The sequence below is a fragment of the Rutilus rutilus genome (assembly GCF_951802725.1).
Source record: "Rutilus rutilus genome assembly, chromosome: 3".
In the NCBI taxonomy this organism is placed as follows: Eukaryota; Metazoa; Chordata; class Actinopteri; order Cypriniformes; family Leuciscidae; genus Rutilus; species Rutilus rutilus.
The window spans coordinates 30,616,319-30,643,006 of record NC_140211.1 but is presented as its reverse complement, the minus strand read 5'-3'; the positions used below and the strand labels follow the sequence as shown (position 1 = coordinate 30,643,006).

General features: G+C 37.1%; 1 protein-coding gene across 1 annotated transcript in view; it reads left to right on the top strand.

Moving 5' to 3' along the window:
- cdh8 (cadherin 8) overlaps positions 1-26,688 on the top strand; it is a 91,222-nt gene that overhangs the window by 21,568 nt on the left and 42,966 nt on the right. The window contains exon 3 of the mRNA XM_084403620.1: positions 15,214-15,508. Within this exon, the coding sequence (XP_084259746.1) occupies positions 15,214-15,508 (295 nt within the window). The remainder of the gene's footprint in view (positions 1-15,213; positions 15,509-26,688) is intronic.

Genomic DNA, 26,688 nt, shown 5'->3' with positions numbered 1-26,688 from the left:
ATTTCCAAAATTTAGTTTCTGAAAATTTACCGGATATTTTCCGCCCGTTTGCAACCCTACTTATTACACGGCTCTGTGGAATATTTGATTCTGATTGGTCATTCACAACATCCGATGGGATGTTATTCCCCTTTAACAACCGCTAAAAACGAATAACACGGGCTCATCCGGGAATCTGTCACTGAAGTCGGCGCTATAGGATTGCTAGTAACGTTGTTGTTTGTTTTTTTGTTTTTTATTTTGCTAGGAACGTTCTTTCCTTGTGGAAGTTTTGTGTTTCATGAGCTAATAAAATATTAAAACTCTGTCAAATCAATATTTTGTTATTTTGTACAGTTGTTTAATTAGGCCTATGTTATCCGGTATGACGGACTCGCTCTCTCTTGTTTCAGACAAATGCAGCTGCTGCCATTTTGCGACTATTGTTTTGTAAGATAACAAACAGGATTGTTAAAACAAGATTTTAAAAACGTTTCATCAAATCAATATATCTTATCCCCATAATTATTTATGTGGCAAAATGCTGTGTGGTTTGACAGTACTTTATTCCTTAAATGTCCGTCTGGTTTTAACTTGCCGCCTGGGCAACAGTTTTTTTCCGCTGAAGCTTTACGTTTAAGGCAAGACACTACAGGTGAATAGGGTAAAATTTGTAACTAGCAGATATCACCATGAAACTTTCCCAGTTGCTTACCTACATTAAGATGAGAAAAAAATGTATTACAAGGTTTCTGTAATTTAATGTTTAAATATGCAAATGAGGCAATATCTAATTAAATATGCGATAATTTGCATATATATATAAATGAAATCTGAGTATTGGATAAAGACAGGTTAAAAAATGTTTTTTCATTGTGTTCACATATTAGATGGGGAAAAAATTACAGAGGGATTTATGGATATCTACTTTTGTTATACTGTAAATCAGAATATACTGTCAATAGCCTTAAAAAAAATATTTTCGCCATGTTTTTTTGGAATAAAATGTTATATAAATCAGGCTACAAATCCCTCTGTAAATGTCTTCATAATATAACTAGGTACACGACTGGAAAGTTTGGTGTATATAGGTGCTACTGAAGTGGAGATTTCGGACTTTGAGTATGAGAGAAAAGTCATTTTGAGAAAACGGGCTTTAAAGATTTATCATCATCCAATACTTTCACGATTGGTTGCTGATAAAAAGGTAATGACCATATTTGGATCCGACAGCATTGTACAGGAGAGAGAGAGCTTTCCAGCGGTGCACGTGATGACAGGGAGCAGACAGCGATCGCGGCGCAGCATGTTGATTAAGAACGCCAACTTTTGTTGAATTTATGAGAAATCTACAGACGCAAACAGACAAAGTGTATTAAAATAAAGACCTAAATGTGTATTTCTGACTTTTTTCCACCACAAGTCTGAAAGAAGACATGTTATTGAAGACAAACATCCCAAAATCTCAAAATTGACCGGTAAAAAAAAAAACTATGTTTTTGCCTGCCGTGTCTCGCCTTAAAGAGCTCATAAAATCAGATCAATATTTCATGTGTCATTTCATATTCTTCCGCATTGCATCGGGGTCCTGATCACCCTATCGGGGTTTATTCTGCGATAACTGGCTGGATGTACATTATCCCTTACTCATAACACTGCTCATGTTGCTTTTCCACTAGCTCTGCTTAATTTCATATGCAAATGAACCGTATATATGTATAGTTCAAATACAGTTCATATTTATTTCTTCTTGGATTTGGCCTCTTGTGAAGGAAATTACAGCCAAAGCAATTAGTTGTTGATGGAGCAGTATCACCGAAAAGATCATATGAGGTACACACAGGACCACTTTTGATGTGTTCTGATTAATCCATAATTGGACAAGAGCTGGGAGGGATAAGACCATGTCATACACGCCTGGACATGTTCTCTCGCCTCTGGTATGCTAATGGCGTAGGTTTAGCATAAACCATATAATCGTGTTTACTGGGTAAACTCACATTCAATTTCAGGCCGAGCGCAATGATGGAGATTGAGAGATGAAAGTGGGTGGATGATGAATAATCTTGTGCGTCACATGCACCGCAGATAACTTATCAGACATTTATTGATTATTCAATATTTGTACTCATCAATCCTTATTTTGAATTATTATATCTTTAAAAAGACAGGAGGTAATAATCAGTTTCATATTGATTGCCATATAAACCAAGCTGTGAGATCCTTTTAAACAAACATTGTATATTAGTTGAGAGTCCTTGTTAAACAAATATCTCAGATTGGCTTATACTGTAGATATACACAAACCCCATAATTACTTATTGAAAAGACAAATTGAAGCAGACCCATATGATGATGCATCTTGTGCTGTACATGTGCGAATAATAAACCAGCAGCTGTATTGTAAATATGTAGGCTTGTACTGCATGAAAAGACAGTAGGTGGTTTATTGCCCTACAACTTTATGTCTGTGCGTCAGTGTTATGTCTGTGTTGTCATCCAAGCGTCAGATAGAAACATGCCATGTTAAAAAAAAAAGAAATATAATGAATGCCTCTGTACTGTAGTACAGATATATCGAGAATGCTATTTGGAATTAGTCTTTGGAATACAGACGCATTATTATAGTTTTGAGTCTATATATATATATATATATATATATATATATATATATATATATATATATAGTTTAATGGTCCTACTTGTTTGATTAAATAATCAAAATATTTTAGATGTTTTAAATATTTTAAATGTTAAAAACAACCTCTAAACCACTTTGTTTATCTGACAAAAATATTTGGCAAAAAAAGGCAAATTACAGCTAATGATTTTATTTGACTTTGCAAAAAAACAAAAAAAATGCATAGAAAAAAAACAAAAAGCACTCATTGACTACAACATAATCAGTTATTAATATTCCGGATCTCTCAACCAGAACTATGCTTACACAATCTTTAAAAACATTTTTAATAATATTTAAATAAAGGGTGAAGGTGTAAATTTTCCTTGGCCGGACATCATTTTGGCCACTACTGTACATAATATTACATTCTTTATCCCTTCTGGACTAGTATGTGTATCATCATGCCCAAACCATAAATGGAGAGCAACAAAGAAATGGAATACAAATTGGTGTGTGCAAAACATCTTGCTTTGAACGGGAAAATAAAAAGCCATTTAAATGTATTGTTCACCCAAAATTAAAGTAATGACAGCATTTACTCATCCTCATGCCTTTCCAAGCATCAGGAAAATAGCAGATTCTGCTATAAATAACTCCTATAGTATTTCATGAAAGAAAGGAAGTCATACATCAGGGTAAGTAAATTATGTCAAAATGTTCATAATGAGGGAACTGTTACTTCAATATGATTCTATGACTCTGTCCTGTAGACTTCTGTCCCCTTCAAATAGCTCCCACTGATCTCATTTCTAATCCCATTATATTATGATATTTCCTCAAGTGATTTTTTTTTTTTTTTTGAATTTGAATTCTCTCTCTCTCTCTCTCTCTCTCTCTCTCTCTCTCTCTCTCTCTCTCTTTATCTTCCTGAGTTGGAGCATCCCCCAAATGTAGAAAAGAAAATAAGTGAGGAAGAAAGAGATGAAAAAGAAATAAAAGTTGTGTTGCAGCATTTTTGCCTGTGCAGTGGAATCCCTTGAAGGGATTTCATTTTTTTTTCATCTCCTTGGGACCACAGGACCTTTAAACAGAGCCATGCGCTGAAAGAAGAACACAATTATAATTCCGATATCTTGTACAGTAAATGTAAACAGATAGCAGTCTGCCTCTCTGCCCTCCTCTGTCTCCCAAAAGGCAAGTAATGAGGTAGAATAGATGTAATCGTCTTGAGCAGCGGCTTTTTACCTCAGCGATTCTTTTTCTCAAATTGAAAAGTATTGGCTGGTCTACGACTGCGAGGCAGAGAGATGGACTTTAAAAATTTATGGGAGCACTGAGATTTCACCGTAAGCATTAAAGTGATTTGTAAACAGTATAATATATGACTGCTTATAAATGGAACAGTCTTTTTTCTTCTTTCATCCTAACAAAGGAGGAATATCTTAATTTCCTTACAAGAGCTGTGTTTTGTCGCCAGCTTAATTTCAGGGTGGTTTTTAAAGTGCCAGGCTCAAAGGGGGATATAAACAAACACGGTCCCCCCAGATACCCTCACAAGAGCAAAATGGTGGAAAACTTTGATTTGATGTCTTTTGTTAAATTTGGGAATCTGGAATTTTCCATGCAAGAGGTTTTTTTTTTTTTCAATTTAATTTATTACAGAATATTTTGAGCTGCATATTGCCTTGGGGCCCATATTTGCCTTTCTTGTGTGTGTTTCAAAGCTTCTAGTGAGCAGAAACACTTGCGATATGCTTATCATACTATTTTAGGCAGCAATTTTAAATGCATTATTGATCTTTTGCATTATTAATACCATACAGTATTGAGATTTTTGCTCCTTCACCTCATTTCTCTCACAAACCGGCTCGCAACTTCAAAATGCAATTTGTTAGAGTGCATTTTGAACGGACTCAAGTCCTTTTTCTATGAGCTCTCGGACTGATGTATCTCAATGGTTTGGCATCAGGCTTATGCATTAACAGACAGTCCTTTCCCCTACGGTTTTCATTAGGGTTTTTTGTGTGTGTGTGTGTTGTACTAACCACAGCAGTTCATTTTAAAGTCACCATGAAATCATAATTGACAATTTTTGTCTTTTGTGTACAGTAGTCAACATTTGAAGTGGATCACAAAAGTTGTCCTAAGACAAGAATGGGTATTGTTCAAAATTCATGTATAACTTTGATGAAAGGTTTTGGTCCACTTCAAATGTTGACTACTGTATTATTGCAATGTTTATTATATTTGATATATCCATGTACGTCATTATTATTTAAAAATTCATGTGACATGTTTACAAGTGCAAGGATGGGAAAGTATGACAGTCACATGAGATCACAGCAATTAGAAAACAACATCTATCCAACAATCCAAGCAGTTCCTGATAAAAAAAAAAAAAAAGAAGTTCCTCCCTACATACAGCCATTTCACTCAGATATACATAGGAAAGAAAAGACGGTAACAACTTCCGTTTCATGCCGACTTTAAAGCCTGGCTTGGCAAATTATAAAAGAAAAATCCTGTAATTTGAAACCAAATACGAGCTCATATCATCCTACAGAGCCTTGCACTCACTCCATGTATTTTTTTTTTTTCTTTGCATGACATCCCATGAATGACTTGACTGACAGCTCAGAGTCGACACCTTCCACTCCATAGATTTTACATTGTCTGTGCATCACTAAGCGTGTGGAGGATTAAAGATAAGGAAAAAGTGAACCCCCTCCCCAAAAAAGTGGGAAAAAGCTGGTTGTGCATTCCGAATCCTTGCCTGGGGACAAATTTTACGGCATCAGTGTCACAACAGACGGATGACTTGCTACAGAGTGTCTTCCCAGTCTTTTTAGACAGTGAAGACAGACTCTGCCTGTGACTTCCCTTCACAGCTCCCTCACTGATTTACGTGTGGTGGGGGGCGGGCCATCTGGGATCATCACATTTACTGCCTGCCCGGGCTGGCCCCCACTAAATGACTAACTCCATGAGATTGAATTTGTATGCTAAAGGTCAGAGTAGTAGATCAAGACTGCATATGGGTGGAGAAATACATTCTGGAACTTAAGTAAATGGATAAACTTGCTATGCTCCAAGGGGTGCTTCCAACAGTTTGTGTTTTAGCCACATTGAGAGTTCTGGTTTAAATCTATGAAGGAGATGCTTGTAGATAATTGACGCTTTCGCATTTTACTGGCCGTATATGCGTGTGGTCTAGGCGGATTCACTTGTCCTCATGCAAAACACAGTTGAACTGCTGTGTCATTACAACTGACTTGTTTATGCTTCATAGATGTCCAAGACTATCCCCTAATTCTTCTCTGAAAGGATAATGTATTGTAACATTTGCCCTTGCAATTTTTCTCACTATTTTTTTTCATAATTTCTATTCAAGCAAAGAAAAGTGAAATTTCTTTCAGATAATGATACGTTTAATGATATTAAATGCCTGAACACGCTTCACGAAAGTACAAATCAAATCTATGCCGAAGTCCATTAATACTAATCTTACTGCAAGATGACAGTCCATGCGAGAATTACTTTACTTAAATATATATATATATATATATTTTTTTTTTTTGGATTGTCCTCGTTTTTCAGTCAGATGTTCCAAGACATTTTTTTTTTTTTTTTTTTTTTTTTTTTGCTGGACGAAGATTATAGGTTTGAGACCACTACAATGGCAAGGTGGTTTGAGGTCTATTTAGTGACCCATTTTTCAGGAAGGGTTGTTGCTATCAGAGCTTTTGTAAGCTATTTTAATAAGGCTTGGTGACTGTAGATGTAAGTGTGCTGGGTTACAGTGACACTAATCAAAAGCATCACAGTGTGAGTGACAGAATCAAAGTGAACGCGTACAGAGGGGAATTCGCTGACATCCTGTTTTTCTGTAATTAAATATGCGTGGGAAAACACATGATTTGTCCATTCTGGCAGAGAACAGGGATGCAAAAAGAAAAAGAAAAAGAAAAAAGGAAAACAATATGAAACCAGATCTGCATCATCCCTTGGGTACATTATTTTTCTTAGTGAGAGAGAGGACAAATTATGAGAGATGGGGAGCGAGAAAAGTCCTCTCGTGACATTTGCATCTTTTCATAGCCTGATAGTAGATCAGTACCATGGAAGGTTTCTTGGCTATTACTCTCTCATTCTCACTTTCTTATTTGCTTTTCTGTTACTCAGGTCAACGGATTAGTGCCCTGGTTCTGTGGATGGAAGCATTTTTTTCTCATGTTGTGACTAAATTGTTATTGGGACCTGTAAGAGCAAAGGCAGGAGCACAGGGCAAAAGTGAGATTGATGAGTGTTTGGGCACTTTCCTCGAGACCCCTTCGCATCTGGCAAGAACAAAGGCAGGCGAGTGTGACAGCCAGCATCCATCTCCCAGTCAGGGGCAACATGAAGGGGCCGTGCATACAGGGACACCCCCAACCGTCCTCCTTCCAGTTGGCCTTCATTGTCAGGAAGGGCCCCATGTGTTTGAGTGGCCTTCGCTGTTAGTCCCTTTTTTAAGAGAAGGGGTTTCCAATCCTGCTCCTGGAGGGCCAATGTCCTGCACAGTTTAGCTCCAACACACTTGCCTGTAATATATATGTCTGTTCTATCTATCATTGTTTTGTTCTGTCATTTTATTGTTCTGTTTGTGTGTAACTAAAGCTTTATTACTTGAAAATAACAAGGCTCTGTCAAGCCAACATTCAAAGTTAGTCTTGGCGTACTTTGCTTTTCTAGTTAAACATAAGTTATATGAAATTAAATTAAATGTATTTCTATACTGTTTCTTTGAAATATGACATCATTCAGATTTCAATATAAGGAAGTTTTTTTTTATTTTTTTTTTTTTATTCTGCATCCTGTTTGCTACCTCCATTCAAATTCATTTCAAATTTGGGAATCAAATTGGAATTGAAAGGACGTTCTCTATTCAATGTCGAATGCTGCACAACTATGCTGATCCAATCTAAGAAAAGCCATTGAAGGGAAATTGTAAATTATTTTATTTACAGTGAAATTCAAAACAGGATTTTTTTTTTTTCATGAATTTATATATAGCCTAAAAAACAACAAAGACTGGAATCCACCCCACTGTTTTTTTTTATTTTTATTTTTTTTATCCGGAGCCTCTAAATGGTGAGCCTGACTTTATGGTGCTGGGCCTAAAAGCAGGGAGGCAGTGAATACTCTTCACAGTGATGAGTAGATGACACATTGTTCGAGTTTTCAGTCATACCAGTCCATTCACCAGTACTACTAATCGCACTATGCATGCACTCTAATGTAAATTGCTGGTAAGGGGGGAAAGCTGCTGTCAGCTGATGTGCCTGCAGTGCAGCGTGAAATCTCTGTTGACACTACCGGTGGGCATTTCAGACAGAGAATAAAAATGGATGCATAATTTGACCGTGTTCATTTGAAGGGTCCATTTTTATGTTTTTTTTTTCTTCTCTCCATCAACAAGCACTATATTTGTCAAGAGGTCCAGCTGAACTTCCAGGAATCTGAATTTGTTAGGAATGGGTTCTTTTCACAATTGATGTATATGTTAATTAAACAATCTCATAATTTCTGCTTGGGTTTAGTATATTCTTCAGGCTGTTTTTTCACAGTGATGATGGGTTCAAAAGTAATTCAAAAGATAGAGATTACCTCTATATTTGTCTTCCCAAAGAAAGAAGATGAAAGTAAAATAAATATCTGCTGTGGGAATTTATATGCTGGGTAAATTGCTCAATGTTGCCCTCGGCACACACCAAAAAAGAAATTCTAGAAATACAGGTGCTAAAACAGTGCAGCAAAACAAAGATGTTTTGGGACCTGTGAAATTTGTAAGATGCTTTCATCATTTAGTATGGCTTTCATGAAATGTACACTACACCTTAAGGGGAAAACAAGAAAGGATGCTCACCCTTTGTATTCATGTGTATGAAACTACCCCTTGCCTCTTGCCTGCTGGTTTCTAAACTCGAGACTTAGTCGCACATACGCATTTGTGCACGCGCACAGAACAGGCGCACACATATTCGGTTTGCATGCAGTCTTCAGTCTGTGAGACAAAGGAACTGCTTGTTGCCACATCTACTCTGCCATGATGTGACATGTTAAAACAGAGTTCTCTGTAATTCTACATTAGAACAGACAGCGAGCATAGCTAGTGCTGCCTGAGCACTGAACCCCCCTCTGTCCCTGAAGCCTTTTGTAGGGACATCCAATAGACACTTTAAAGAAAAGAACATGATAATTGCAGCTCCTATCAGTCCATTGGTCTCTGCCAAGGAGAGATGGATGAGTTATTTGCATGTCTAATGACTCTGTAGTAACTTCATGGCCTTAGGGATATGCTGGAAAATAAAAATGAACATGACATAGTGGCATGTCATTTTCAGGTCAGTGTGATGCTTACCATGGCTGCATTTGTTTATTCAAAAAATACAATTTGATAAAAATATTACTATATAAAATGACTGTTTTCCATTTGAATATTTCTTACAATGTAATTTATTCCCATGATGACAAAGCTGAATTTTCAGCATCATTACTCCAGTCTTCAGTGTCATGTGATCTTTCAGAAATCATTCTAATATGCTGATTTGCTGCTCAATAAACATTTATTATCATCAACAAGCTTGAAAGCAGTTGTGCTGCTTAATATTTAATGAAAACTGTCATACACATTTTATTTATTTATTTTTTAATGAATAGAAAGTTCAAAAGAACAGCTTTTATTTGAAATATAAAACTTTAGTCACACTTTAGATTAGAGTCCAATTCTCACTATTAACTAATAATTAACTATGACTTTTGCCTCAATAAACTTCTAATTACTGCTTATTAATAGTTGGTAAGGTAGTTGTTAAGTTTAGGAATTGGGTAGGATTGGGGATGTAGAATATGGTCATGCATAATAAGGTATTAAAATGCGCTTTATAAGTACTAATAAACAGCCAATATCCTAGTAATATGCATGCTAATAAGCAAATAGTTAATAGTGAGAATTGGATCCCAAACTAAAGTGTGACCAAAGTTTTTGTAACATTGTCTTTACTGTCACTTTGATGGGAAATTAACGTGGGTTTGAGTGTCATTGTTTGTCTGGAGCTGCTGTGCTGTTGGTAACTAACAACAAACTCTTGTTTGTATTTACCAAGGGGGTAGTCTATCAGCTGTAAACTGGAGCTTCCCCGGGCGCCGCCATTGATTAGCAGACCATCACCTGCTGTTAGCATTCCATTGACTCCCATTCATTTTGGCGTCACTTTGACAGCGAATAACTTTACATCTGAGGCATTTAATGACTCCATTTGTCTATTATTTATTTCTAAAGAAACACGACAATGTATAAAAGGCTCAATTACCTTGTATCTTACGTTATGGCCCCGTAGAAGCAGTTTTTGTAAAAACGTCTAAAAACAGGCTAACGATTGCGTCATAACCACGCGACTCTCTGTCGCACAGTAGAGAGATTACCGTATGGACAGGAGGAGAAGCTCGCGGGCAATCGGGGGGACGTGGAGGCAAAATGACAAAATAATTAATCAGAATACTTAGCAAAAGTTGCTCCTGCTCCTAGCTCATGGACACCTCCTACTCACGATCTCCGTCTCTGCAAGGTTCGGAAGGGAATGATTCAGATTTCTCTTGGCACAGCTACTAGAAGACAGACGGGTTACTCACGTCACATCTACGTCGTCAAGCTCAGTTTGAGTCTGCGCAGTACGGTCAGCCATCAGGAAGTGAGTGCTTCTAATTGACTTCACTTTTCTCCATTGAAGTCTATGGGGTCGCTGTGTCCATTTCTTTTACTGTCTATGGTATTTACTCATGTGTATGTAGGTTCATTTTTTGTGCTTCCTTGTCGTTCGTTCATCATCTTTGCTCTATTTTTCATGAAGAATTGTTTTGTTGCACTTCTGCTACGATAAATAGACATTCACTCTTGCATTGCATGTGTAACGGAGGCCAGCTAGTGAAAGTTGTGCAGGCTGATAAATGCTAGAGAATGTGTTGTTTACTGTTTAGCGTCCTTGCGATCAGGGTTCGAGACCGAGTTGGAGCAGGGCGGTTAGGATTGGAGGCGGAGCAATGAAGAGAGGGGTGCGTTTGTTTGGGTTGATTTCAAATAGCAATAACTTTCAGCAACGACTTTGAGAAATAACATAATGCACCTTTAATCTTATCACACCCACCTGAAAATGACATTCCAGTACTACTAAAGTATTAGTGATACAGTTGACAATTTAATTTCATATTTCAATTTAGTCAGTTTTTTCCTTGATTTATTTACTTATTTACTGATTTATGGACTGTGGATGTCTACACGATGTACAGTATATTACCAATTCCCCTGTTCAAACACACTTTTATAATAATAATAATAATAATTATTATTATTATTATTATTAGTTGTTGTGCAATGTTAATGGTTGGCAGATCTTTGAATATCAGATCAGTTTTTAGCACACCAGAAGTTCAGAGTCACAGCCAGTCTTAAACAGGAGCCGTCCTGGGCCAGACCTGACGTGTTGCTTGTGATGGTGTTACTTGTGTGAAATCAATGCATGTTTTAACAGGAGAATTGGTAATCACATCCTGTAGCAGTCCACGGTCCATTCAGCCACTCAGTAAATGAAGTGGGGGAAAGAACAGACTACACTGAAATATGAAATTAGAATCTCAATGTCTAGTATCTGGACACAAATAAAGCTCCTTTACAGAGTCTTGTATCTTGATCTGTAGCTGGATCTTCTTCATGCAAATCTATCTGTTTTTGGTTTGATTACATTTGCTTTGCGTGGCAATAACAATTTCTCTGTTTGGTTCCTTCTCAGCACAGTAGGAATAAATCAGGAGCACGGGAAGGGTAATCATGTACCTAGGAAGGTTACGGAGAAAGCCACTCCATTCAAGGCACCGTGTGGTATTCATTAGTCAAGCATGCATGCTTACTCTCATTGTTTTGCATCAGGGAATTTTTAATTTTCTCTGAAGGTAGGATTCTTGTTTTATTGAATGCATCCAGTATGAAACGTAATAAAAAAATCAAAATAAATTAAATTAAAAACAATTATATACACTATTTCAATTGCATATATAATTGTTTCAATTGCACATTGTGTTTGGTGGAACCTATTAAACGTGAAACAGGTTTTTATTGGCAGAAGAGTAAAGGTGGCATCTCTTTTGATAAAACAATTGGTAATGCAAGAATTTAAGAATAGACTAATCATGCAGCATGCATTCTTTTTCTTAAGGAAAGTATTTGTATTCAGATTTAGGTGTCATTCATCCATTCATTTTGTAAGTATATCTACACTTACCTTTTTTTCCATACTGCCCATTTTCAATGTCTGAAACAGAATGAATTCTATATGAGAAGGAGAAACAAGTCTTACATTCATGCTTATGCATAAATAATGCTAAATAAAGAGTTATATTAACAGGTTTTGAATGACTGAAAACATTTTTAACATTGAAGGCTTAAAAAAACATAATTAATAAATAAAGTATAGTGTTGTTGAATGGCATATTCTTGCCGTTATTCATGGTTTCAATTTGTGAAAAAACATAGCAGATGGTGAAAGTAGAGAGTTGAGAAATAATAAGGGGAAGAGGGAAATGAGTATTGGACGCGACACACGACTAGATTTGAACCTACATCTCCCACATGAGCACCACGTGCCAAACACAAGGGCTGTAACTTCATCTAGATAGGCAAAATTAAAAGATAATTTAGTAGGGAAGGCGTGTTGCACTACATATTGCCTATATACAGTAGCATTGACATGAATTATAGCGATGCTGATAATGAGCAGAAGTAATTTAATGTCATTAGTGGCTGTTAAAATATAGATGGCATTGCTTCTGAAATCCATTACACGGATTTACTCTTGCAACATGCATGATCTCCATAAACCCTTTCAGTTGGCACTATGCACAAACTGTGGTGACACTTAAACCATGCCTAATTGACTGTTGAGATGGTCCTTGGGTTGGGGCTCCGCTGACATTTTTTAAAGCTGAGTGACACCATATCTCTGTAGGTGATGTGAATCTTCTCTTCTCCACTCACGTCATCTCTGCCAGTTGCCCTGACAAGAGGCAAAATCATTAATTTGCAATGTCCGGCTTAACGCTCCACTTTAGTGTGCAGCCGGTAGGCGTAGGGGGATTGAGGGGTCCTCATTACGGAGCCGCTGATTGTTCCACACGCTACTATAAAGGTTCATCTCCAGCAGCCACTGACATATTTTCTCCCGAACTGACAATAAAAGTTGTACTCCACGGCAGTGGTACAGAGAGAGACGGGTGTAAAACCAACCGTTGTTTCTCTTCGGCTCCAGTCGGGCTGCTCTGAATGCTAATCCACACAAGTGTGCTGGCAGATTTAAGATGGCCCAGGATTTTACATATCCCACTTTTGCTGTTATATTTTTCAGTGTCATACTCAAAGTTTTCTGTTATGAGTGTAACAAAACATTGGTATGTTGTTGTTTTCTTTGACCTTCTTTCACCTTTTTAGCTTTAATGGAATGATTTTTCTTCATTTGTATAGGAGTATTAAAGCAAAACTATTCACAAAAACATTACCAGACCATGTGTGTTAAAAGATTTGACGGAAAAAATATGGATGCCGTCAGATGTTAGTGCACTGGTGTTGCCTTGGCAACACGGATAATAACAGACTGCCTCCCTTCCGCAGCCGTACTTTCAGTCGATTGTTTGCACATTGAGATTAAGCGATCACTCGTCAGAATGGTACTGGTGTGAGCACAAGCTTGCAATGTTGTCTGTATACATAGGGCATAGGGGTGAACAAATGGAGGAAGTGAAGTTTTGCAGCGGTGACATTTTGGTCATTGCGGAAATCCATACTAATATTTGTTATCGTTAATTTTATTGAATGCATGAAGTGAAAATCACAAAAAAAAAAACAAAAAAAAAAACGTTTCCCATCAGAAAATGCACATCATTAATTTGGGCTAATTCAGGGGTTTTCGTAGAATGAAGACTGTTGTGAAGCTGATGTGTTAATGAGATAGATATTTCATGTGGAATGATAGGACAATTAGGAGAACAAAAGTGCAAGGTGTGACAATTTAAGTGTGTGTGCTTTGTCAGTGTCTGGAAATGGCACCGCTGAGACAACATATGCATACAACTATAGTTATTAAGCAATTGCTTTTTTTTTTTTCTTGAAGTCTGCATTTCAAAGCTCACGCTGTCCTTGTTACTGCATTCTCAAGTGTAATTCCACCTCACACCAGGCTGTTTATATATTACCTCAATAAATGGAACTAAAGTTGCTGTACAGATGTGTTTTGGGAGGAAAAATAATGTTACGGCGATGGTTCACCCAAACTGAAAAATCTCTCGTTATTTACTCACACTCATGTCATTCTGAACCCATATATTTTAATTATTATTTGTGGAATACAAAAGAAGATCATTTGAAGGCTATTCAAAAGTTTGAAAGAAGTCGCTCGCCTAGGTTGCAAATAAGATCCGCATATTCTGTACCTCAACACACAAATCTCAAACATGAACTCTGAGAAATATGACAGCTAAATAACAGTGACCACAACAGCAGCAGCATTAATTAAGCCGGTAATGCAGAGCAATGATAATTTTTAAATAATAGTTACCACTTTTTTTTATATATATATATATATATTGATCAATGTAAAAATATTTTGTTCAGATAACTTAGCAACACATTTAGAGAGTATTCTTGTTTAGTTCACTCAAGTTAATAAACTGACTCATCCTTCTAAATCAGATTTTTGTACAGTGTACAATTTAAAATAACTGCTGTTTAGTATATTTTAAAATATGATTCCTGAATTGAACATGGTACATAACATAAACAAATAAGATTTGTGAACTGTAGATGATCAGTAGATGATCAGTGGATGATCAGCGATTAAATTGTTCCAGTTTCTACCAACCTTCCACTGATACATGATTTCTATAAAGTGTAGTGTCATATATAATTAAAAAATATATAATAATAAATGCTCAATGAATGCATTGTAAAGAAAAAAATACAACAAACAACAATTTATTTAAATTGTAATAATTTATTTAAATAAAGTGAGCTGAAAATAAAAGTGCGATTTTTTTTATTTTTTTTTTGCGTCTTTTTGCTTGGCAGGTATTTGTCCGTCAATCAACCCCACCGTTTTTGTCCGTTTTTTTTTTTTTTGCACAGCCCAATTGCCTTCTCGTTCTGGAACTGTGACCTGATGACTGGTTTCAAGTTGGTAACAGGGCCCTGAGGCAGCTGTGAGCAGAACGCTTTGACCTCCACTCTCTACTAGCGATGTATGAAGAAGTGAATGACAGATAGATGGGATACACAACCCAAGCATTACCTGGAAATCCAGGACTTAGCCTGTCCTTTTTACCTTTTTTTTTTTTTTTTTTTTTTTTTTTTTTTTCAATTCAGCCGTCACAGTAAAGCACTAGAATTTCGAAGAGACTATGCAGATATGCACTTGGTGGTGGCCTTTAATTATTTTATGCAATTGATTACAGGCATTGATCTGGTCCTGCTCGAGTGGTATTAGCTACATCTTGAAGTAGCCTCAATCCTCCTCCTTTGTTTCTCTTTTCAGCTCCATACGGATTTGGACGTGGGGAATAAGAACATCAAGTATGTGCTGGCAGGGGAAGGGGCGGGCACCATCTTTGCCATCAACGAGAGGACGGGGGACATTCACGCCATGAAAAGGCTAGACCGGGAGGAGAAGGCCGAGTACACGCTCACGGCGCAGGTCGTCGACAGAGACTCTGACCGTCCTCTGGAACCACCGTCAGAGTTCATCATCAAAGTGCAAGACATCAATGACAACCCCCCACAGTTCATTGAGGGGCCTTACAAAGGTTCCGTGCCAGAGATGTCCCAAGTGGGTGAGTGATCTCCTTTCATCATCTCCGGTTGTCTCAGCTGAACAATGACTCGAGGCCCTTTATCTGAAATGAAGCAGACAAAAGCTCTGACAAAATATACAAGTAACAGAAATAAAGACGCCATGATCTAAGAATAGACAAATAGGAGGTGACAGGAATTTCTCATTACTGTGTCTGAAGATTGATACAACAATATATGTGTATGCTGGTGTCCAGTCATATTTTAACCTTACAAACTATTGAACAAAGTTCAGCATTGAAGCATAATGGGGTCCACCACTGAGAGTGTCCAGTTTCACCATAAAAAAGCTTTTTGTTTTTCAAGCTACATACTGCAATGTATTCATAAGTTCTCACGCATTTGTAGCAATGCATTCTAATGAATGTCTCCTTAAGACTAGTTTTAAATAGAGCTCATACACAGTTGACAAAGCCTGCTTGAGCTTTCTCCGTACTATCCCGAACCTGACCTTGAGATGGATCTCGAGTACGCGTAAGGCGGTGACGGGAATCTCATAATAGTGCCACTAAAGGGATTCATTATAACCCCCATGACATTCTGAAAGCCGTGTTGTGCTGCAATGTGCACTGCATGTTGTGTAATGCTGAGAAATCCCATTTTCTCAGGAAAGTATACAGACGGCTGTTGTGTGTTTTTCAACTCTTGCGCAAAGAAATGGCTGTATAAAGAATCTAAACTTATGACTTGTTTTGTTTTTGCTGTTTATGGTTTATACACAACATGAAGTAATGTAATGCAGAAAGGATAACTATATGCATTAATATAGATTATAGATGAGAGTACATGGAGTTACAAGAAGTGCCATTAATAAAATGATTAATGGAAAACCGAACTAAAGCTGCCCTGTGCTTCAAGTGTTTTTTAACTCCCGACCCAATGCTTTCTTTTGAAGTGTAGAAAGCAATTGGGGGAATATCGCCCTTCTTCAAGTACATTATAACCCAGTCATGTGTAACACAGGGCTTCCTTGTTTCCTTTAAAACCTTGACTTCTTCATATGGGCGTTCTCTCCTCTGCGTTTGTTCTGTCACATTTTCTGAGCACTTAGAGCATACAGAATTGGAGCTATAGGTGAGAGTCTTTTTCTCTGTTCTGCTTTCAGACTAATGCACTCAATTGAAATCCTCCGTGTAGTTTTCTGAGGGATTTGACAGTGAAGTGTGGGATACAGCAGACGGTGAGGGTGAAAAGCACAGTGATGATGGAGGAGGGCAGGAAAGGGAATACAGCAAAAGATGCCTGAAGTTGAATTCTTTCACTATTGTTCTTTCCTTTTGTCACTGCTGATCAATTAAACATTAGCTGATGTTCTCTTGTTTGCTTGAAAGGCATTCTCAATGACTTGTTTTGGTCTTATAAAGTATTTATGTTGTGGGAGACACTCATAGAGAGAATCAAAAGCTCTTTGGCTGGGAGAGAAAAACAACAAACAGACAAATGAGGAAGCCTCTTTTATTTTCTGTCTCATGTACACAGATCACAGAAGTTTACTTCTCATCCTCATGTCGCATGATTTGTTTTCTAATAAAGGTCTGACAATAAGTTTTGTGAAGAAGTTGTGAGGTTTGTTTGGGTTCCTGAAGTTCAGAAGATGTGTTATAGGGGGCGCTATTAGGCACCTTCTGAAAGAGTACTGAATCTCCTGATCAAAAGACATGTGAAGAAGAAGCAGAAACAAGCGATAGCACATGTAAGCAGATGTATATGTAAAATAACGCGATCATCAACATTAAACAGCAAATAAATCAAAACTGCTTAATGTTACTGAATGAAATGTCGACCCAGGACGAGGACTGTGCAACCTTTGGGGGTGATGATGGACTCGATCGACTCCATATATGTTTTGATCATCGTTCTGAATCCGATCTGCATGCAGCCTTTGACAAAGAATGCGATTTTCTCAGCTTTTTGCTCAAAATGTGGCTTTTTTTTTTATGAAACTTACCCACATTCAAATGTTGATATAAAAAATAATGCATTAAGCTAGAAGAAAACTTTTTTTTAAGCAGAGGGTCTGTTCTTTCTTTTGATATATTGCATGTTGAGATATTCATACAGCAAAATATTCTGGGGGCCATGAAAATTGTGTGAAAATGATTTTTTTTTTTTTTTAAACACTGGCAGGGAAAGTTAAACTCTATTTTAAAGTATTTGGCTGTAACTGTGTGTACGTTAGTCAAAATTTTGATATTTTAATACATTTTAATTCAGAATATTTGCTCTCAATATTCAATACTTATTTTCAGTGTTGGGGAAAGTTCCTTTTAAAAGTAATGTAACACAATATCGCGTTACTCCCTAAAAAAGCAACTAATTGCAATACTTACAAACTTTTTATTGAATTTTTATTTTGCATTGATTTTTCTCACCTGGGTTGGTCTTGCTTGTTTGTTTTTAATAACAAAAAACACAAAAGTTTTATTTTTGGCAAATGTAAAGACCCTTTCACACTAAAAGTGAAATGAATAAGCCTCAGGCTGAAGAGCAAATGTGTGTCTGTACAGTAAAGGGCTCAGCTCAAATAAGCCTTTCAGCTGTGCTGCCATGCTGGACCGCAGAAGAATTGGATACAGGAGAAGAAAGTTCAACTCTCTTATTTCAGCAGTAAAAAAAACACACACACACACACACACACACACACACACACACACACACACACACACACACACACACACACACACACACACACACACACACACACACACTTGTTAGTATGGTTGAATTGGATCAGCAGCAAAGACAATGGTTAATAAAGTGAGATCAAATACATAAAGTATATTTGTGTAATTTAACATATTTAATGATTATAATTTGCATTTCACTGTTTTCATTCATTTTGATGAATACTGAATCTGTGTTTGTGCAAGTGAGATAAGTAAATGCATGCTAACATTTAGTCAAGAACTACAATAACCATTCTGTTCACACTGTGCGGTGTGCACACAACGCCTCTGCACTTACACAGGAGAGGTAATAAAAGGGAAAACAAAGTAATTTGCATTATTTATTTAAAAAAAGTAACTTAGATATTTTGTTGTAAAATTAAAAGTAATGCATTACATTAATAGTTAATGAAAAAAGTTATGTGATTATGTAAATCGTGTTACTTCCTTTTCCACAGTATCGATACTCAGTTACCAGCTGCTTTCTCGCTTTCTCTGTAAGTTGACAAGTCTCTTTTATTTTCACGTTCACATAATTTCCAGTATTTTTTTAGACAGAGCTACTGGGCATGATGAATCTTTTATAATGAAAAATAAACCCACTTAAAGAGAAAGAGAAACCAATGGTAGCGGGAAGTCATTGCTCAGACTAATGATTGATGGAGTTGTTTTTAGTTGGGTAGTATGTATGAGTAAAATAATGCAATATAATACATATAATATAAGACAAATAATGCTTGGATACTACTGTACTTTGCGTAATGTCATCAGCAATCTTCAAGATCTTTAGATCATCAAAGCCTCGAGAGACCAAAGAATAAATGAGTCGAAAGGCCATGTGAGGCGAGACAAATCCTCCACCTTCTCAACTATAAACATTTCATGAAAGCGCATGGATGCAAGTTTTCCCCCTAGAATATTGTATGGATATTCCAGAAATGATCTAATTTTTCAATTTAACTTTGAATAATTTAAGACTATTACTCACTGACGTTGGCATGTCCACAATGGGCAATGATCACTCATTCGCATGGATTGGACAAATCTCATGGATTACGGAGTCTGTTTTTTCACTAATGGGGTCTTTGACTCTAAGGCCAGAACAAGCAGGCGAATTCCCCCTTCAGGTCTTCAAACCATATGCTGGCATTACAAAGCTCCCTGCCTTCTGCTGCTGACAGGAGGATTGTTACATTGTTGAAATTAGCAAGTCTACTTGAAGTGACTATTGGGGTAATTAACGTTGAGTCGTCCATACCACCTCCCTTCCACGGAAGAAGGAATAATTGCTACAAGGAAAAATAAAGCTGGGAAAGTTGTTTTTGTCATCTGAAAGTCGAGTGTGTGTGAGGCCTCAGCGACAGGGGCTTCATTATGGAGTCGGGTAATAAAGTCGGGAATAGACAGATGGCACATGGCTCCTCCGCCCTGCTTGCTGTGTGCCCGCTCTTTCCTGGCAAAACCCGTGTACGGAGACAGTGCGCAGGAATGTGTCAGGATCTGCTAAATTGGAGTGCTGATATAAAATTGAAGTGACATTAATAGATTACCCAGAGTTCATTTGCATTTTCAGAGTTATTACGAGCTCCGGTAACAGGGCTAACAGGCGAGGGGTCTGTTCTTCTAATAACATTTCTGATTATGCACGCCATATTCCTGGCAGGTAAAAAATAAATAAGGTCTTGTCAGGGGGATTTTTGACAATGATTTGGAAGCTATTTTCTGAGGCATATTTATGGAAATAGATAACACATTTCCAGCATACTGCTCATACATTTTAAGTTATCAGCCCATGTACATTTACAGTCTGCACACTGCCTTAAATACGCTAAAATGTATTGGAATATTTTTTTTATGGGTTTATTTTACAGGTGTGTATTCCTGTGCATGGTTATGGCAAAAGGTTTTTTTTTTTTTTTTTTTACATTACTTCTGCTACAAGTTGTCTATTATTTAAGCTGTAAATTGTCATTATCAGTGTTTTATGGTTATGTTGTCAGTGAAGTTGTCACCAAAAAGGTTGGTAAGTGATTTTTTTCTTACAGTAAAATCATGTTAATGCACATTTTTACATCTTGTGGCTATGTGGCTATACACTGAAACAGTGAATATTTTAACGATTACAGATTGGCCTCATTCATTTCTATTTTTAGTGCCTCACTTGCTTGTTCATGTTTGTGGTAAGTGCTGTGGATTAGGCCTAACTTGTATTAAACTTGGAATATTCCTTTAATGCTTAACTCTTGTTCAGTACTTGAAAGTACAGCTTTTAATGGATGAAGCTCATGATTTAAACATTTACATTTTGAATTACATTCACCCCTGCATCTGACAAATTACTGCCTTCAGAGCAGACTTTCTCAGCTGCCAAACCAGGAGGAAGCAGACATTATGCCTGGCTCAAAAGTTTCTAGATATGCTTAAATCTCTCCAAGAAATATATCTAGCATTAGTTGAGCCTTGATATGAATTAGCCATAAAGGGTGTGCTCACATACAGTTGAACAAACAACTGGGGGGGGGGAAAATAAGTTTTATATAAGAAATGTGCAGGGCAACATGTCAAGGGCTTATTTTATTAATATTGCATCTAAGTTTGCATCTAAATCACCCTGCTTGGATAGTTTAAGCATTCTGCAAATAAAGTCATCCCCTTTTGTAGCCTCTCTTTAACACTCTAGGGCAGCTTGAGTTGTGATCTAATTATACAGAGGTACATGCTAGATACATTCAGTATCACGCCAAATAGAGACTGCTTTCACATGAAATTGTCAGAGCCATAGGCAGTACGTAGGTTTTTGCACAGTAATTACCAGCTTCTAATTATTCTATTTTGCTGTCAGTATCTCTAATGACTTAATTCCTGTCAAGACCATGAAACTACATGATTGCTTGGCCAAATTGTATATATGTTATGTTCTGTTAATAAGCCATGACAGATGTAGAGTATATTTGTTGCTCATTTTGGCATAAAGGGTAAAGACAAAAAACAAAAACAAATGAACATAGCACTGGTGTTACATATCATATGTTACATACTGGTGTTATATATCAAGTGTAGATAAAGTGTAGAAATTAAAGGTACAAGTTTTTATTATGAAATATTAAATTGTTATGATAAAAATGAGTAATTTCTTTATTTTTGTCAGAAAATCTTATGCATTCACTGAGAGAGAACAAAAAACTACTGTACACTTCTCTACACTGGAGAAACATTTCTTTCCTATATTTTTCATGCAGTAGAATGTCTGTTTCATTCATACTCATTTATTTTTCATTTATTTATTTAGTCAGTTCTGTAGGCTACTCTCCATTGACAGCTCCACAACTACCACTATGGCGCTTCAAAAAGTTTGTAAAGAGATCTTAAAACTAATCCATATGAATTGAGTGGTTTAATCCAAATTTTCTGAAGAGACACAATCGCTTTATATGATGTACAAATTTAATTTGGGCTTTTATTCTCATATAAATATTGATCAGGGAACATAAATAGAAGCTCAACCAAACCTGCTTGACACATGAGAACAAACCTCTTGCGGAAGCTCAAAAATGCTGTGTAACACACGAGAATGAACCTGGGCTCACAATGAGCAAGCAAGCATGTTCGAGCTTCTATTTATCATAACTGATGTGTGTGTTGATGAAACTGATGTGTGTGTTAACTGACCTGATTTTGTTCGTTAATATTTTTTGTTCACTGAATAACTGCCCATTTGAACATTGAAATTAATCGTTCTAAAGCAGTTCGTTTTCTTGTTTAGCTAATGTTCATGTTTTTTCTAGCCTGTTTTTGTGTGTACAGCATTGTGCTGCATACGTGTCCATGAAAGTTTTTACAATGTATTCAAATGTATCAGTGTTTTTGTTATTGTATATTTAGGCTATATGTTAAATGTTATATGTATAAATATATGTTATAAGTTATTGTATCATAAGATTTGTTTTTATTGTACAAAGAAAATAAGAAAATAGGCCTATTTATCAATTAGGCTGGAAAATACATTTTCACATTCATTTGAATTAATATGTTGTGTCCTGTTTATTATTACCTATCATAACATTGTAGATCCATTTATTTTTAGATTTTGTATTGATTATTGAACTTATTTACAAACAGGGCTGTACAAAACGGAATGAAGCTTTGACGTTTCCTAACTTTTGTGCATGTCTATAATTCACGTGGTGAGTGGGTGAAAAAAATATTATTTTGACGCAAAACGTTCCTCACATAGAGGAAATAGAATATTTCTTTTGTGCTTGTTTTAAGGACTATGACGACAGGAATTAAAAGCTTCATTGGAAAAGAGAAGGTTAACGTACAATAGATATGACATGACGAAAATTACGTTCAGTACGGCCATATGAACGTCAAAGTATGAACGGTCAAGAATGACCGCTATGGTCGTTCTAGTAGTTATGGAATTCCGGTAGTTCTAGTGTTAAAAAACGGGATGTTTTGACCATTCAGGGAACATTCCGAAATTTCTGAAACATTTTCATAGCTCAATGGGAACATTAGCAAAATGTTGTCATAACACATTTTTGCTAGCTGGGATATTTCTCTGGTATTTTCCAACGGTTTACAGTTTCATACTTGAGCATGTAATGTGGTTTGTGGCAGTGGCAGATGGAGGAGGAAGTAGGGGGTGCTGGGCCTTTAACATGGTGTGCAGCTGGGCCGCTGCGGAAGCACATCTGCTGGTCAGACTCCACGCTGAGGTTTGCCCATGGCCTCAGCTGGGTTTTGAGGGTCAGTGAGTTAACCCACTGCAGCCAAACCACGTCCAGCCATCTTCAGAAAAGACCACGAGGTAGCGGTCAGCAGAAATGTGTACTACTTCTACTCTGAAAGTGTGTGTGTGTGTATGTGTAACTGTAACTGTAATATAAATAAATATATATATATATATATATATATATATATATAGTAACATAGTTAAAGAAGTTAGATATTTTCACAGAGAAAGGATCATTATAACAGAAGTATCTGTATCATATGATAGGATATATTCTGTTATAATGATCCTTTCTCTGTGAAAAGATCCAACTTATTTTCCTCTCGTTTCATAGCATATTCAGAAACAAGCTGTTGCTATTACAATGGGGCTGGACTTCTTTTTGCATAAAGCCTGGCTGTCAGTTACTATTATATTTATATTACTGACTTATAAATCCACAGAGGTTTTGCAACAGGTGTGAGTGAAATGGATTTTCAGTTGAAATGGCCTTGGTGAATAAGATGTAAGCAATTCTTCCCGTAAATGTGCTACTGTAGTACTGGTTTCAGCACATTTTCTTTGAAACCACCTCTCTCGCTGCCTGGACATCAGTGCCATACATAAAATGTGAATCATGAAAAAAGAGCTTACAAAATGATACTACTCCACTCCACTGACTCTGCCCCTTATCCTACTGCAGTCATGTTCAACTGCTCATGAAAACAGATGAAAGTACAATAGACAGTTAAATCCATTTCCATCAACTGTCCTTTTGTATTGTTGGATGATTTTTTTTTTTTTTTTTGACGAATACTAGGTCTTTATGAAAAGCTAACTTCATCTATATGTCTTTCCATTTTTGAAGCATACATATTCACTGTAATTTCTGCTATCATTTACATTTTAACATTTATATTATTAATTTAACACTAAGACAAAATGGTGTACATGTCTTTTTTAAGGTTTAAAGTGAGCTATTAGTGTCTAACTTTCTACACATCAAGAATTGCTTATAGACTAAAACCAGTGCCGTATTCATGTACTAGAGCTCAAAATAATTATGGAAAAGAAAAGAGATAATTATGGAAGAGGAAAAGAGAAGAAAAAAAATATATATATACATGCTTTTTGTATGCTTTTCAACAGTTCACAGAGGAGAACAGCAGAAAAGAAGTAGGGGTGGAAATAGACAACAGGCGATGAAAAAGAGAGGAGAGAATGTTTTCGCAGTTGAGCGATGAGGAGAGCCCATAAATAGCCCAGGCCACCACTAATGGGCCCAGGGGGGTATTGTGTTGGCTTAGAGAGTGACACTGATGCCACATGACAGTGTAATCAGCACTGAGGTGGACACTGACATTATCTGTCTCTCATGATAAGGGAAAGCATGGAGGTGAAGCTAACCTCACATCACTCAGATCTATCTCCCTCATCCTAAACGTGAGCTGAATGATAGATACATGCCATTTTTCAATGCTCCAATATGAGATGGAGTTGTCGTTGCAGTTTCAGTAGCCCTAATTGACCTGATTCACTGCAGATTGGATATTATCTCAGAACAAAAGCCATGAAATGCAGCCAAGAACCTTCAAAAACTGTTGAAGCTTAACATATTTGCAGTAGCTTCTATTCAGCTATTAAATTGCTTGATCTATACAATGAAATATTTAACTGAGTATTGCAAACACATTCATGGCATGTCTTAAGAAATATGTGGGATCCAAATTCGTGAGATTTTTCAAATTGTATTTTAAAGGGAACCTATTATGCCCCTTTTTACAAGATGTAAAATAAGTCTCTGATGTCCCCAGAGTATGTATGTGAAGTTTTAGCTCAAAATACCCCACAGAGCCACATATTTTTCAACGCACACAAGTAAGGTGTTTTCTGTGAATTTGTGAGACTTACGATTTATTATCCACTATTGGGAAATAACGAGAAGAATATATCAAATTGCAGAAAAATGTAAAATGTGCGCTACAAACCAGCGTTTATAATTAAGACACTACATTATAATAACATGGTAAGAAGTACCATGTTGCAATATCAAGCAGCATAACGAGCTGTTTTGTACAGCTAAAAATAACTGGAAACGAATGACACCTGAAGCCAGACACATTAAAATGACAAATGGGCTTGCCAGATCTTACCTGAAAAATAAGGTGTTAAAATTGCCACTTTTTTGGAGTGAGCAAAAAGCGCTGTTTTTGTGTGTGTACCTTTAAATGCAAATGAGCCGGTGCTCCTGGCCCCCTTGCAAGAAGAGGGCATTGCTTCAAGTGCTCATGTTCCGGCATACAGGCAACAACAATCCAGGATAATCTCACGCACTGAAAATGTCAGAAAGTGTCAGTAGCTTGTCGCATTCAAGTGGGCGACTTCAAAAGGCGTTCATGTGCAGTTTTTACAATAATTCTGATAGCACGTGAGGGCAGCATCAGCGAAAACAGCAGAGACAATGGTAGCTTTAGCAAGATTAGCCTTACAGAGTGCCAACAAGCTATTAGAGCAAGCTTAGAAAGGCAATTGGGAAGGACAACATATGACGTGTGATACTTTGTCAGGGTCTGAAGTTTGCGAACAAATAGTTGCTATTGACCCATCTTTCAGAATCAACCTTTTTGAAAATCCAGTGTTGAAAAGAACCCTTGTTTGTGAAGCAGTATGGTACAAAAGGATTGGCGCCAAACTTATGAGACTTTAGCGGTTTTCTTTGGGACATTTCCTTTTGAAAATGAAATGTATCCAAAATGTACTCAGTGACTCGAATGGCGGGAGTCTATGGAGACTCTTATCTGCATTGGTACATCCCAAAACACAACACTTGTAATGGCTCTTTTGCGCAGACATTGTACAACAACAGCTGCTACAGCGAGGATACAGAAATGGTGGACACTGTGCTTCTCACTCAGGGCTGTGGGTGCTTCTCAATATCCTTCCTCGTCTCCTCGCTCCTCAGGCCTCCATCTTATGTCCCGGAAACCGTTCGAGTCCAGCCATCTTGAAGGACATTTCAATTCTCTAATTGCACCGCGAGGAGGCGAGGATCGAGGAGTGAGAAGTGAGGAGGCTTCCAGAGGAGTTATGAGCGAGCACACACAGGTGTATCCTGCGCAGAAGTGTTTTATCGACTAAACGTGACGCACGTATAAATTCTCCTCCCCCTTCACATCTGTCAGAATAATTGTAATTTATATTTTAACTTTGCAGTTTAAATAAACCACACATCTCACATATTTCAACAGGGTATCTTGCTTTATTATTATTTGTTATGAATTTCTTTTCTTTTTTTTACGTTAACAACATAAGGGCAGATCCTTTGAGCACTGCTGATGACGCTGTGAAGTGACGCTCGAGTGATTAAGTATTCCAATGTATAAATAAGCTTTCCTTCGATTCCTCCGTCCTCGTTTTCTTTCCTTGCAGCCTTCCTCGCATCCGACAGGGGGTGGATATGAGGCGCGAGGAAAGGAAACGAGGATGCACAAATAAGAAATAGAAACGAATAGGCTACAGGATGGGAGGGGGAAAAAAATCTGAAAAAAACCCCAACTGCAATGAACCAGCTTTGGGGGGGCCCAGCTTGCAAACGGTTGAGAACCCCTGATTTAGGGGAATTATAAATAAAAATGAGTTAGTGGATTTTTACCATTATAGGTTGGTTGTTCTCACACACTGCGGACACACACCGGTGTTCAAACACCTTATAAAAGTGAATTTTGCATAATAGGTCCCTTTTAAAAAGATTGTATTTGGAGGCAGTGGTCAGCAGAAA